Source organism: Delphinapterus leucas, chromosome 5 (genome assembly GCF_059928025.1).
Source record: "Delphinapterus leucas isolate spDelLeu-1000000601 "Yukka" chromosome 5, BTC_Dleu_Yukka2, whole genome shotgun sequence".
In the NCBI taxonomy this organism is placed as follows: Eukaryota; Metazoa; Chordata; class Mammalia; order Artiodactyla; family Monodontidae; genus Delphinapterus; species Delphinapterus leucas.
Window position 1 is genome coordinate 83552320 of NC_143133.1, and position 16276 is coordinate 83568595.

Genomic DNA, 16276 nt, shown 5'->3' on the forward strand with positions numbered 1-16276 from the left:
TACAATTTATAATGTATGGCCAATGAGTCATAATCTCAATTGACTTTGTTATTACGATTACCTTTGTTAATTGAGGTGGTTGAGATGAATGAAAGAAGAGAAAAAAAATAAAAATAAAAAGACAACCAGAATTTTTACAGACAATCTGGCATCATTTCAGATTTCTATATCTGAAATATCATAAGCTATGCATTTTCTTGGCATTGACATGTAAATCAATAGTCTGAACACAATTTAAAGAATGCTGCCTTTCCTTCCAATACATAAAACCCAACACTGAGCACCAAATAAGCACTCTTCAGTGAGTGGTGACTCTATTGGGCCCTTTCCATCATGCAAGGGTCATGGGCTCATCTTTCAGATACATATACCCATTCTGGTTTGCTTTTACCCACAGAGCCTCAGTTAGCATTATAAGGTTGGAATGTTTGATTCACAAACATGGACTCCCACCGAGCATATACCCTAACTAGAATATCCACCTCATAGTGAAGGATGTGTGAGCTAATCACATACTTAGTGATATGCTCCTAAATATTTAACAACTGGGTCTTCTTGCAGGGAAAACAGATTTATAACATTTTCTCATTTATCTGATATAAATACTCACTCCATGTCAACCTCAAGCTATCAACACAATCTCATTCAGGTAGAAATGTTCTGAAAATTCACCAGCTGATATGTGCTGGTTCCAGCAACCACTACACATAGTTCATTATCCAGAAGTGACTAGCCTCACAGAATGCTGGAAGGCCTTTTAAAGGCACAGCTGAAGCACCAACATGGAGGCAACACCTTGATAGGAGTAGGTGTCATTGTTCAGGATGCAATTTATGTATTAAATCAATTAACTCAGAAACTTTTATATTGTGCTTCATTCCCAGTAACTCTTGCCAGGCGACAAATGGTTATAGCTGTCACCAGGCACTTTGGACTACTTGTGCCCAGGTACAAGCACAAGAGAAGGTGAGTCACCATGATGGCCAAGGTTATTGATAGTGAACAGCAGGAGGCATTTGAGCTGTTTTCACACAGTTGTGGTGGGGAGAAATTTGTGTGGAATCCAGGTAATACTCTAAGGGGCTCTCGTTACCTCTTTATAACAGCTGTGGCCAGAAAATGCCGACCCCCAAGAGTGAAGGATTGATTCCGTCTATCAGTTAAGCCACGATGATCTGCCAAGTTGTTGGTGATGGGAAGTCAGAATGGATAATGGAGGAGGGAGAGGCTAAGGACCAGATGAGGTCCTGAGATCAGCTGAAGCTACAGAGGCTGCATTTCAGTCCATAACCTGCCTCTGCTGAATTTCCCTTCAGAAAGAAAACCCCGCAGAACCATGGAACAGATGCTTCCTGAACCTGTGTGGAAAAGTTGCTCTGTGTTGCAAAAGGGGTGGAGCATAGCAACCTCGAGAATCTGTCTCTCATATCTTCACCTGCAGGGATGGAAATTGATCTACAGTCCTTAACCCTAAAACCTCTAAAATCCATCATCACATTTACACCAAGGCCATGCTTTACATAGGTTACTCCCAGTCAATTACAGAATATGGTAGTGATAAGATAGGCACATTCCTATGAGACTCCTATAACAGGCAATGCTGGCTTGAGGACTCCTTGGCGGCCTTGGCAGCCTCTCTTAGAAGTGCACTTCAGCCTCAGATGCTTGCCTCCAATCATCTTTCCTTTGATCTCTACTCTACCTGGGGTCAGATTTGTATCACAGTCTGACATCTCTCCCAGCTTCCTCTCATCCCTTCATGTTTGTCCTCACAAGCAATTCCCTTTAATAATACTAATGTGTATGTAATTTCCTCATGGCATAGGCTTCTTGAAGGATCTAGACTAGCCCAGGCTCATTGGTATCATAGGTACTAAGATGCAAATTGTATGTATATTATCTACATTCATATTTAACACATATTTGCAAAATAGAAATCATATACACATTTTACAGGTGAAATAGGTGACATTCCAGAAGGTTAACTATTGCCCACGTTCACATAAGTAACAAGTGGCAATGGAAAGATTCACATTTAAGTCTCTCTGGCATGCAGATACGCGGTCTTTCTATCCTGGTGCTGAGTCACACTATTGAAATGAGAAATAATTGCCTCCCAAGAAAATAATTTGGGACAGGTATGGATATTACCTCACGGAATCAGATTTCTTGCACCATAAGAAAAAAATTAATACCCAGAATTAAAATGAGCTATTTTGGAAGATAGTGCATTCGTTATAACAGGAGGTGTGAAAGTGTAGGCTGAATAAGTGAGTGCCAGGAAATTTATAGGGAACCTTTGAGCATTAGCTGTGTGTTTTGATGAATTAGGTTCTATATAGAGTGTGAGTGCCTGTGTTGCTTGGTGTTTACTCACAATCTCACAGATGAGTCCTTTAGTTACTATGAGATATGAAGCTTCCCCCAAAGTGACTAGAGTTTAATAATATATTCCTGGAAATTATCTCAAATGCCATAGAAATAGTTCCAGATAGACCAATTTTCTTCCTAGGATTTTTTTTCTGTCTCCAGTAGCTATTAAAAATGTACTGAGTATGTCTTTTTCTTTGTATATCAATCTTAGATCAATAGAATTCCAGAGATTAAAGAGGTCTTGGAAATCTGTTCAAGTCCATTCCCTTTATAATCATTGAAACTGACTGAGAGTTATAGAATCAAAGATGATTCTATTCTTTCAATTTCAGATTTGTGTTTTAGTTGTTTTTAAACAATAAGGTATAGGAATTTTAGACTGCAGTATTGATATTTCTTTATGTCCCATTTTTTCCAAAGGGGTAAGAATTTCCATGAGGTTACCTACCAGTCCCTAAACTAATTACTTGCATCCAAGGACAGCATTATCCTTAGAAGACCAAGAGAAAGGCAAACCCAGCACAAAGTGAGTTCACATCCTTCTGGAGTCAGTTTTTGCTGCCTTAAAAGTAAGATTTAGGCTGACAGAAATGGTTCTAGAAACCTGAATGCCTAAAAAAAATTTTAAAAACAGATTACTTAAAACATTTTGAGTTTTTAAAACATTTTGTAATTTATGTGCTTAGTATACGCTATGTATTCATACATTTCTGAATAAATACAAGAGAAAGACATTGTCACTAAATATAAAAATGCAATACAATGACATCTCTTCTTACATTGTCACTAAATATAAAAATGCAATACAATGACATCTCTTCTTATTTTGTTTTTTATTTTAAGTTCTGAAAAATGTTGAGATTTAAAATGTTTGCTGTAAATAAAGAAGCTTCTACTGACTACAGGATGTTATCTTAGCTTCCCAAGCTTGAATCAGAGTTCATGGTCTGATATGTACATAAAATCATCTTAATCATTTTAGTTTATTTTTATTATGTGTTGTTATGGCTTTTCTCTGTGATAACAGAGGCAATCCTAAACCCAAAAAAACCTACCGCGGCATTCTATCCCCCTGACACAGTGGAAGGTCTCCTCTGAGAGATTTAGATTATTCTACATGTCTTGGTAATGTAACATTTTCATGGTGGCAAAGCCTTTTTAGAATCAGTATCTGGAATGTAGAGATGATGGGATACATCATTCAAAACTGCCAAATCAGTACTTCTATTTTGATTTCTGAGAATCTTTTTTCAAAAGAAATATTCAGTGATCATGATTTTCAAATACAGTAGATCTGTCATGTTTCTTAGATACAAATTTTGATGGAAATTGAGGCATACCAAACTTAATGCCATATCTAGAAACTAAATGCCACTAATGCTAGTAAACTTGCTGAGAAAATGCAAAGCATGTATTGGACCTTCTATTAAAGGCAGACATTTTAGAAAGATCTTTAACTGTATAACATTTTTCTGTAAACCTCATTTAGATTCTTGGAAAACCAAAATATTAGTTTTTATTTTTATTATGTCCTAAAAATATTAGCATTTCCTTGTATTTTTCTAAATAGTTTGAAATAAAGTTATCTGAAAAAGTATCAAGGCTCTCAAATGGCTGAAATCAGGAAAAATATCTGTTCCGAATCCTTCACACCTCTTTGTTTCTATGTCCCTTTCCATATAACTTTATATTGTCCATTCACAATGAGCAGTGTGAGTGGACTGATCCTCTGATTATGGGATTGGACAATGGAATGTTGCAGGCTGGGCTTATTCTCACCCTTCAGCCATGGGGAAAATGAGCTCATATCTAGGCTAGCCTGCTGGTCTCTGAAAGAAGATGAGGGCCGTGTGGAGCAGAGCCAAGGTTTACCAGTATAGATCAGTCAATCCCCAGGAGCATGAGTAAGCACAGTCCAGATCAGTAGAAACACTTACGAGCATTCACCTAGCATTACGTTCTACTTTGATCTATCATTTTATTTGTGACAGATACAGCTATATCAGGCATAATTTCCTATAATGTAATAATCCTACACATATTATATACATAGTTGGGAAAGACTAATAATTCCTACTGATGGAATCAGAATTCAAAATATCTCAAGTGAGAAGGAGTTATAACACTAGGCAAATAAGGGGTAAATGTTTTCCTTGAGTGAAGGGAGCAGGCTTGCTGGCATTACAGAATAAAATACTTTCACAAAAATTAAAGGGAAAAATGGCATTGAAATGAGCCTTGAGAGAAGTTAGAAGCCAAACCATACATCTCAAGTTAGCATTCGGCATTTATCTGGAGAGTAACAAGTAGCAAATAGGTCTCATCTTTGTCTAGGCTAGATTAATTCATAATAATCATTATATATTGAATTGAATATTTTACATTCAGTTAGAAGGTTGATCTAGGCTCACTGGTTGGAAATGAAAGGGAGGATGTAAACATTGATTCTATTGGAAACAGTGTAGTGGTTAGGTATTAAAATTTTGGAGAACCAGATTGAAATTTCTGGTATAACTTTTATTATTTTTGTGGCATTATGAAAATCATTTAATCTCTTAAGTTTCAGGTTATTAACAGCCAGACAGAAATAATATCTCTCTGATGGGTTGTTAAATGTGTGACAAGAGTTCAATACTTTGGCCCTAGTCCTGCCCCTAAAATCATAAGGTTGAAGACAATAGATACTACGTTCTCTCAAATTGAGAGAAACAGAGGTCAGCATCCCTTTACTAGGTCAAGCAAACAGGGCAAAAGAAAACTAGTTGTAGCAATTTTAGATGACTAAAAGAAAGGGAGACTCACTGCCTTGCAGTATGCTTGTTGAGAGATGGGAATCCATCAGTCTAATTTACTATTGCTATCTGAAAAGAATGCTGTGAAATATTTCTTGGGAAAGCCACAGGGTGACCCTGGCTTCTCATCTGGGGAAATCTGAAGAAGACAGGGTGGCTGGGGCAGCCTGCAATAATATCTAAAAGAGGGAAAACTGATAGAACATCAAACAAGGATGTGCTTTCCTCAGGTGAAGCAGACATATGTAAGGTACCATTAGAGACTGTGAAGTGGGGAGCAGGCGGCAAGTGCAAGGAACTCTGGGACATCTCAGTTGGAGTACATCCTCCTCTTTAAGGACCTTGCAGAGAGGAAAGCAAGAATCTGACAATTCTTCCTTCCCAATCTTGCTACTTAGGGTCAGGTTGGCCCTGCAGTTGTGGAAAACACTTTGAAATGGATATAAGATTGACTCTGATTTAGATTGGACTTGGATTTTTATATCTGAAAGTGAGTCAATTACTGGCATGGTACTGTTGATTCACCAAAATGCAGCCGGAGAGCTAAAGCACCTGCCTAATAATCCCTGAAGGCATAGGAGCAGGAGATTTTACAGAGCATGGATGAAAGAAATAATTGGAGAAAAAAATAAATCTTTTAAATCAGCATGGTATTTAGTTAAGACTGTTCATTATACTGGTTTTTATATAAAGAAGTAATGAGCTATTAGTTGGCAACTCATTTAAAACAAAGTATGGCATATAATAAGGGCTCAATAAAAGATAGCTTTTATAATTATTTGAAGAAAAAATATCAAATTTCAATGCAATCCAAAATAGAAAGGGCTATATTGAATAGTAACAATGGAAAATTAAAAAGTCAAACACTAAAGGCCATGTAGTCAGGCATCATTCTGAACTTGAATAGAAGATTCTTTCATGGTTTCTTTAATTCCAGGATTCTATTATTCTAAGCCTGAATTATTTCTCCACGTGGGAAAAAAATCTGTTTTTATCCCAAATTAAATAGACAATATTACTCTTCCTACATTTTTTTAATGTAAAGAAGCAGATTATTTCTTTTTATCCTCTAAAAGCATCCACTATTAAAGCAATATCATTCACCCTTTTGGTTTGAAGTTTTAGCTCCCTTTATCAAGTGCATGTCATAAAAAGTTGTCTGTCAGTATTCATTCTTTGATGGCTCTTTCTTCATTTTTGAAAATGATACTGACATAAAATGAGTGACACAGCACTACAGTACTGCTAGGACTGTCTGGCAAGCTTTTATATAACAGTAACTTGCTTTCCTTTGTACTAACTTATTTTGAGCTTCTGCATAAAGGATTTTAATAACAAAACAGATCAGAGGTTAAGCAAAGAGTATTTCACTTTTTTAAGCAACTGTCATTTTCAGAAATATATATTATATACATACACACACACACACACACACACACACACACACACACACATAGTCTCCTGACTCAGAGAACTGTTTCAATTCAAACTTTAGGGGGAGTAGTTCCATACTTACATCTTGGTTGGTCATCTCCCAGTAGGGTCTCTCTCCGTAAGACACAACCTCCCACATCACAATCCCATAGCTCCAGACATCACTGGCAGAGGTAAACTTTCGGAAAGCTATAGCTTCTGGGGCAGTCCATCTGATTGGAATTTTGCCTCCCTACAATTGAAAAAGAAGAAAAAAATTCCCACATACTTCAAATGTATCTAGGGATACTGCTTCCTCACTGAAAAGATCTAGAAAGAGATGTAGCATTTTTAAGTGAATCTGTTTGACAGCATACAGTCTCTTTTCACATATCTCAGCCCATAAGCACTTGTAGGCTGACTACTAATTGGCTGGCTGGAAGCTTTCTAGTTTAAATTCTGTTTGACTACTGGAACACATACAGGACCCACATCTCAATTACAGTATCAGGATGGCAGCTTTAAGTGGGGAAAGCAGGCAGTCAGGCAAATCAATAAGGTAACTTTCATGACTTTCTAACAGAAAGTAAAGGACTCAAATTCCCAGGGTTCTTTTTTCCTTTAATATAGGGACTGTAAATAGAAAGTCTTGATTGCTGAATGTAACCATGAGAAGTTTAAATGTTAATAAGACAAGCATGAAAATCAGATATGTTAAAAACTTAGTTAGACTTTCTCCTGACACCGTGCAATTTCTTTTAGACTTGATTTCTCTTATTTCCCATTGTCACATTTTTGTGTGTGTTTGGTCAAACTGTTTTTTGTTTTTTTTATAACCAAAAAGGTAAGTATCTAAATGAGATTCAACCAAATTAAAAATTATTAAAATTAGATTACAGGGGAAAACTTACAACATTATCAAGTTTGGGGCTTTTACATGATAAAAACAATGATTTGGTAAGTTTTCTCCTAGTTTACTAGATAACACTTTTATATCCCACCCCTTTCAGGGTAAACGTTTTTCTCCTCATTTTTAAAAGAAGAAAAATCAATGCAACCAAACATTTCATCTATAAGCAAATATATTTTAAAAGAGAGAAAGAAAGAAGTGAGTGTTTTGAATATTTTCCTGTAAAAAGACTAATATATGCCTTCCTGTTTTGCAGGAAGAAAAAAAAATTAATTCACATACTAGAAAAAATGGGACAAACTTTCTTTATGAACCAAAGTTTCAGGATATATGAAGAAATAACAATTTCATGTAATGCTTAAAATTGTTCTGAGTTGATGTTAATTTGAATTATTGAAACTAAGTTTGAATTATTTGCTCCTTAGAAATATGGTAGCAGCACATTGAGAAGACTTTCCTGAAACATAACTTTTGTTAATTAATTATTCATAGGCAAGATCACATTATTAGGCCTGGCTATGTGGCACTGGGATCATCTATAATTATTACAATTCCTCTTGAAATTGTAATTTGTCGATTACTTTAAACTTCAGCCTAGAAATTTTCTCCTGGTCCTCTGACCATCATATTGGACATCAATATTATCTGAAGTTCCCTTATTGGCTCATCTCTCAATATATGGATTTTCCACAAAGTGCTGCCACACCCCATTTCCCAGGAGTAAGTCTTGAGGGTCTCAGGATCTCTGGCTCCTCTCCCCCTCCCTCTCCACCAGCATGACACATTCACACAGACCTTGACAAATTTACTTTATGCATTTAACTGAGACACCAACCAGTCATGCTGGGAATGGGTTTTTCTATAAACTCAATCTTGTTTAGGCCAAGTTTATTAAATGTAACTCTAATCCCAGGAGAATTCCTAATTGAGGTTTCATTTAACTCAAATAATGACAATAATAATTAGGTCTAGAAAGAAAGGCATATTCCACCAATTAATTTATTGATTTATTAAGCTGATAATTTGAAGGCTTTGTTTGCTTAGATAAGTCACTCATGATCTTCAGCATAGTATAATCCTTAACTATCCATAAATCACAATGCAACAATGAAAAAAAACAGCCTTATAATCTATAGTTTATTGTTAGACTATGAGTAGAAGTAATTTTAAAACGTTGAATTAAATAAGAAAATGTGTAACATCTATCATAAGAATAAGAGATGACAAAAGTATTCTGTATTGAAACAAAAGTTAGCCACATTGTATAGTGAAAAAGATATAATGATAAATTCCTGTCTTCATAAGAAGTTTAAACATTGAGGATATCTTGATGTCCTTCAGAAGATTTAGAATTAAACAAATGTAGTTTATTAAAAGGGATTAAAACTCAAGAAGTACAATACATAGACTGTCCAGAAAATTCTGTTCCATCAATTCCCACAGTTTTCCACAGAAAAAACTGTCAATTATACAACAGCAATTCAGGAAGCAATTACTTTGCTGGAAAAGGGTGTTGATTTATGCTAATTATGACAATGTGAATTAGTGACCAATTTTCCATATATGTGGGCTTAACAATTTACATAGTATTAAAGAAATTAGGCATTAAAATACCGCCAGTAATGTTAATATATGTATATATATTTATTGCTTTTAATGCAGGAGATTCTCTCTTTAACTTTTTCTTTTATGTTTAATATGATTTTATGAGTTGTATCCACTATGAACTCAAACTTTTTATTTTCAGTATCTGCAAGGAAAAATTGAACTACTAAGACTCATAAAGTGAATACTTGGCTTATCTGAATTTAATATTTGAATTTTCTGATATCTAACAAGGAGAGTTATCTGGATTTTTTTAATCCACCTTCCCCTTTTTCTCTCTCTTTCTTCCTATATTGGAGGAATTTCTTTCTATTTTCTTTTTTTTTCTATTTCCTTTAAAATCTTTAAATATTAAATGTCTCTAGTCTAGTATTTCAGAAATTCATTCTGTTAGCTCTTACCCTAGTGGTGTAGGCTGCCTCAGGATCATCTTCCAGTACCCTGGAAAGCCCAAAGTCAGACACTTTGCACACAAGGTTACTATTTATTAAGATGTTTCTGGCAGCAAGGTCTCTATGCACGTAGCCCATGTCAGAAAGGTACTTCATTCCTGCAGCGATGCCTCTCAGCATACCAACCAGCTGGATCACAGTGAACTGCCCGTCATTTTTCTGTAAAGATTATACAGAAATATTAGTCCTACAACCCCAATCACTAAGGGAAAATATGAAAGGATCTTCCTTCAATCCCCAAATTAATATATACTACTACCAAATTCATATGCAATTTCTATCTGAAGGAGAATGGGAAAAGTTAAGCAATAGATAGTTAACTTGATAATGCGTAACAGTCCTCTGCTCGGTCAAAGCAGATAAAGGCTTTGAAAGCCCTTGACCAAAATCTCACTTATAGTTGCTCTTTTCTGCATTGTAATCCTTTATTCTCAGTCATCAGAGGAGCGTTTTCATCACTTCAACCTAGTGCCTGCCTTGGGTTAACACTGCACATTTTTGAAGTGACTTAAAAGAAGCTGGCTGGATAGGCATATTGGGGTAAGGAAGAAGTGGCCAGAGGAAGTAAGGGAGAATCTGCAAGAGCAGATGGGGGAGGGAGGGACTGAACAGTGACCAGGAGAATGTTAGCATTTCTGAGAAGCTTGCTGTCTTTGTCAAGGGCACTGGACTTGGTGCAGACACACAGAATAAGGCTCAACTGATGCTTATTTTGAAATAAAGGAATGATGTGACCTTAAGAGACTGAAGAACTTAAATATATGTACTAGAAATTTGGCAGCAGAATCTGGTAGAGGCTGGAGATTGAAAGGGAAGTTTGCCTTGTCAGTGGACCCCTGTCATATTCAATGCACAGGCCCTTCTTATAATCGTCATTAATGCCACTGTCCCATTACTTTTAATCAATAGCAATAGTTGCTATATTGAAAGTGAAAAGCTGCCAGACTACAGGTTTAATCAGGCCTGCAAACATGTTACATTGTCTAGCACATGCTATTTATTAATAAAATGAATTGCCAACGCTTAAAATTTGAAGACTTGCATATTTAAAAATACAATCTTTTCCTAAAATCCAGAAGATCTGACAACATTGGCTACTGTCTGTTATCACGTAATGACTCTGCTGGTACAAGTAGTGACTGGCCCTCAGATGAGTTATGAGTCTATTTGACTCTTTCATTAATATAGATGATTTTCATGGACTTTTTAGACATTTTCCTTATTCTGCCTGATATACTTTGAGAGAGTTAAGTACTTTTTTTTTGTTCTTTTTAAAAAAATTTTTGTTGAAGTATAGTTGATTTACAATGTTGTTTTAGTTTTTGCTGTACAGCAAAGTGAATCAGTTACACATATACATATATTGACTTTTTTTTAGATTCTTTTCCCATATAGACCATTACAGAGTATTGAGTAAAGTTCCCTGTGCTATACAGTAGGTCCTTATTAGTTATCTATTTTATACATAGTAGTGTAGTGTGTATATGTCAATCACAATCTGCCAACTTATCTCCCCTCCCCCCATTTCCTCCCCTGGTAACTGTAAGTTTGTTTTCTACATCGGTGACTCTATTTCTGTTTTGCGAATAAGTTCAATTGTACCATTTTTTTAGATTCCACATATAAGCGATATCATATATTTGTCTTTCTCTGTATGACTTACTTCAGAGAGAGTTAAGTACCTATAAAAGCTTCTCTTTTTCTCCTTTCCTTCCTTCCTTCCTTCCCTCTTTTATTTTTTTTGGAGGGGCACATTAACATACACTTAAATAAAACTGTAGAGACACGTAATTTGGATTTGTATACATTTTCTGAAGTGGATAATTTTCAAACCGAAGTTAATTTTTGTAGTATAATTATCCTGACTCCAGATATTTCTATTTAAAATTTAGCTTTAAAGTGGCTGGATTTCAACTTCAACATCATGGTCAATATATGAATAACACTTTGAATAGTTACATTTGTCTCATATCTTACCTTTAAAAATGTATCTAAAGAGCCATTTTCCATATACTCTGTCACTATCATCACTGGTTTACCTGAAAAGAACACAGTGTTATAAACTGTTGCTTTTAGATTTTGTACTCTTATCTAGGAAGAGTTTACTTGGAAGTTTTTATTGTTGTCCAAATTATATACATCTGTTAAAAAAATAGTCCTTTTTGAGTAGCAAGTAAATTTATGACATGATGATATCTTAGTATATACTAAATTGGGTCAGTGAGAAGAAAGTATCACAAGAATGATAAAGATTGACATTTAAGATTCAAAAACCCATAATTTTCAATACCAAAATCAATTTATGTAGAAAATGAGTTTAAGGATGAATTTTATTTTAATAGAGGTAATGATATAAAGTGCCAAATAATAATATCCAGCAAAGCACTGAAAACATATTCATCTTCCTCACAGTTCTAAATAAAAACTCCTGTCCAGTCTAACTACCCTGTTTATGATCCCTGGAATATATGTTGTATTTTCCAAACTTTATTTCTATGTTCTTATAATTCATTTACTTATGGCTACCTCCCTTTTCCCTCTCTGCCACATACTTATGATCTTTATCAACCCCAATTTTTTCATTCTTCAAAACCCTGTTCTGATTCCTCTTGCTGTCTGGAAACTTCTCTTGCAATCATCATTCTGATGGATGAAGTCCTCCTCTTTTCATGTCTGATATAAAACTGTAGCTAGACAGACTCTGGAGCTACACTGCTTGGCTTTGTATCCCAGATCAATCACTTATTATCAAGTGATCTTGGGCAAATCAATTCTTATCTCTGTATCTCATTTTTCTCATCTGTAAAATGGAGATATTAATGGCACTTGCCTCATAGAGTTACTGTGAGTATCCACCAAGTCATATTGTTATCCAGGTCACTTAAAATAGTGCCTGTCACTTAGAATCTGCTATGTATTATTATTTTATAAACTTTATCAACTTTGTATCTGTGGGGTTTCATTGCTAGATATAAGTCGACTAAGAGAATAGATCAAATTTTATCCCTCATAAAATTATGGCAGTTAGTGTGTAATATGTCTGTGATACAAGATGAAAAATATAAGATCAAAAATCTTTGCTATAGGGCTTCCCTGGTGGCGCAGTGGTTGAGAGTCCACCTGCCGATGCAGGGGACACGGATTCGTCCCCCGGTCCGGGAGGATCCCACATGCCGCGGAGCGGCTGGGCCCTTGAGCCATGGCCGCTGAGCCTGCACGTCCGGAGCCTGTGCTCCGCAACGGGAGGGGCCACAACAGTGAAGGGCCCGCGTACCGCAAAAAAAAACACAAAACTTTGCTATATGAAAAAATATCTAAAACATGGTTGTTAGTTTTATCACTCCACGCTAACCTCACTATTTTAAAACATGCCCCTTTACTCTTTGATAAAAGTATACTACATACAATTTTAGTGTTAATTTAAACTATTTTTAGGTAAGTAAAAAAAGACCTTATGATAGTAAAATTCTATCTTGTATATCTATTAATTAACTTTTTATATTATAAAGGGAAACAGGGTCTATTCAATTATGAAATGCACTGTAATTAACTTAATGGCATTCTCCAGAAGGGTATCTGTATTTTACTTGAGAAGTGATTCATTCAGGTCATAGAGTTAGAACTTTTATATTTATTCATACAACATTAGTCTGAAATGTAAACAGAGATATAGAAAGTTAGACAATTGCATGAAAAAGAAATAACTAGAAAGAAAAAGGAGTTTTCATTCCAAAATCACTTAAAACTCACTATTTAGTATAATAAGGTAGGTCAGTCTAATTTCTCACTCAGACAATTATCTTCTTTTAAAATACTTTAGAAGCATTATTCTTTGAGTGAAATGTGACAAGTAATGCTACAAAGGCAGATGCATTTCTCCTCCTCTTTAAAGTTTGTAAAAGTTATTTAAAAAGGTTGTCTAAAAAATTCATTTGTCATATATTTGTACTATGCCTACGTTAGGTAAAACATCCCATGTGTAGAGAATATACATTGGAGATGTCATTTGATTTGAATTTGGAAGATTGAAAGGGTCACTGGTGTAATAAATGGTGACAGATATTCCAGGAAGAAGAGGCAGCATGGGCCAAGGTATCTTGTCATGAAAGAGTTCAAGTTCAAACATGGCTAGAGGGCTGAATTTTGCTTTGTAATTCAGGAAGTGACAGGAGATGAGTTGGGGAATGTTGATTTTTAAAACTGACTGGAAATACAATACCTTAGTTAGAAAAAAAAGAATGACTCATTGTATTTGTAAATGGCCAAGACAACATAACAGAAAAAAGGATTATAACTGCATTTTCTCCTAACTATGGCTGTAATCTAAGTTCATGAATTGAGATATGCTTCCAATTTAACTTCATTTTAATGATGCCACACCCATTTTAATGGTCTTCAGACAAACTCTAAATAGACAAAATTTTGCTTTAGGCCCTTTTGGTCCCATTCTTACATCCTAGAGCCTATTTCCGGCTTTTATTAATGTTGAAGCCCCTTTTCCTTCAAAAGTCCAGAATTAATATGCTTCCCCAAGGGTGACAGCCAAAATATTTGATAACTGCTTTGGCACAGGGACCTACATGTCTGAAGTTCAACCAACCGTAATACTGGAATATCAGAATGTCCTGGTGTACCAGACATCACCTCTTCATCTGCCTGATTTCAGGAATTCAGAAGTACCCAGAGATGAAGCTGAGTAGGCATATAAAAGGGTAACCCTGGCTTCAGCTTTTTATCAAATAGCATGGGAGTATTTCAATAAATTTACAGCTAATAGAGCCAAAAAATATGTATTTGCTGAACACCAGCCCTGATCAAATTAGGGAAAGGGCTACATTTTCTAGAATCAGCCTGTGTTTCTAGGAATATGTCCTGTGTAGATCTGACTCTCACTTACAGAAATCCGTTGAGGGAGTTGTCATAGTTTAATTGGAATTGGAAGAACTGAATTCCAGCAGATATCCAGAGAACATAGTCTTAGCTTTCCCTCATTGGTACCTCTCAGCTCCTATCACATGAACAGATGCCTTGTCCATCAAAGTGAAGGCCTAATCAATGTCTACAATTATCTACTCTACCCCAAGCCTTTTATTATTACAGCACTTCTCCTATATTACTACTTCAAAACCTTCAGTTTCCTTCTATTCTCTTTTTCTAGAGAACAGAAAACTTTTTCTCAGTTTCTTTCTCTTCTCTCTGTCTATCCTCTAATTTTTTAGACCCTCTTCTTACAGCTATGGGTTAGTGGTAAATATTTACTACTGCTCACCCAAGGTCTCCTGAGCAGGAGTTGGATAAAATCCCTATGTAAAAATACCTCTTGGGTAAATTTTTTCCTTAAATTCAACCCAGATTCACTGAGCTTAGACGAAAGAATTCATACTCTAAAGAGAATGACTGATCAGAAACTTTATTGATATTGAATAATATATATTTGGAAAGAAAGAGTAATTGCTTTTTAGGGAGATCTGCACCTGGTATTCCTCCTATAAGATTTTTTTTTTAGTATTCATCACTTAGCTTTAAAAGTCAGATTCATTACTTATGACAGCGTAGGTTTTGAAAAATATGATAGGGACCTAAAACACCTCTTTTATTTCAGAAAATGGGGGAAAAGCAATTAAAATGCATGTTTGCAAACAAGCATGATCTTCTTTTGTTGACAAGAATAAGACAGTTCAGGACTCATTTGATTATTTCTCATGCTTAAGCCATTTTAATGATAATTATATTTAGTTTGGCATATGTTTTGTCTCAGTTCCTGCTAGCCTGCAAAAATGACATAGCATTAATTAATGTGGCTTTACTCTAACCATTGTAAATTCAATAAAATGGTATAAATCATTTTCCATTATCCAGCTTGAAGTACAGACAAAGAGTAAATCTGCCAATAATTTTGAAAGCATATTATCAAAAATCAATATAAAAAGAGCTCATAAAGCATGTCAAAACATGATTTTAATCACAGAGTAGAGTTTTTACATTACTTCATAATATTTACTGAGGACCCAGTTCAGGCAGAGTCTAAGTAGTAATAGAAACACATTATTTGTGGAATTCACCAACCTCATATTTCATCATTTGGTATTGATAATCATAAAAGAACTACAGTTTATTGATATACTGAGTGCCCACTTACAAGGCATGATGTTATTTTTAATTGTAATCAAAATTCTATAACAGTGATATTACAAAAGACTCTTTTCAGAGAAAGAAAAGTGAGGCGTAAAATGATTCAATATATTACCTGAGTTGATTAGGGCAAGTCGTATAAGAAACAAAGTTGGGAATCAAATTCATGTCCACCTGATTATAAAAGTTGTTTTCCTTCCCTCCATACTATGATGCCTATAATTTCCAAATATTTATTTAAAATTTTAACTTTAAAATCTCACAAATATTTAGTCTTTTGTGATAATATAAGTTTGATAATCATGACTATGCCATACCAAACTATTCATGCATTAATGGAAGATCTGGTAGGGATTCAGTTGCTTTCAATAAATAATATGTTTTTATGTATGATCATTACTTATATATGCTCCAAATGTTTTGAAGTGTTCGATAGTGAAGTGGATAGGTCTTGGATTCCACTTATATGAAGTATCTAAAGTAGTCAAACCCATAGAAACAGAAAGTAGAATGGTGGCTGCCAGTGGCGGGGGGAGGGGGAAAGAAGGAATTACTGTTCAATAGGTATAAAGTTTTAGTTATGCAAGACAAAAAGTTTC

At 35.1% G+C, this 16276-nt stretch overlaps 1 protein-coding gene across 1 annotated transcript in view; it reads right to left on the reverse strand.

The window, feature by feature from the left end:
• EPHA5 (EPH receptor A5) overlaps positions 1 to 16276 on the reverse strand; it is a 332484-nt gene that overhangs the window by 17298 nt on the left and 298910 nt on the right. The window contains exons 13-15 of the mRNA XM_022561692.3: positions 11523 to 11584; positions 9495 to 9704; positions 6682 to 6831 (exon numbers count right to left, since the gene is read on the reverse strand). Of these exons, the coding sequence (XP_022417400.1) occupies positions 6682 to 6831; positions 9495 to 9704; positions 11523 to 11584 (422 nt within the window). The remainder of the gene's footprint in view (positions 1 to 6681; positions 6832 to 9494; positions 9705 to 11522; positions 11585 to 16276) is intronic.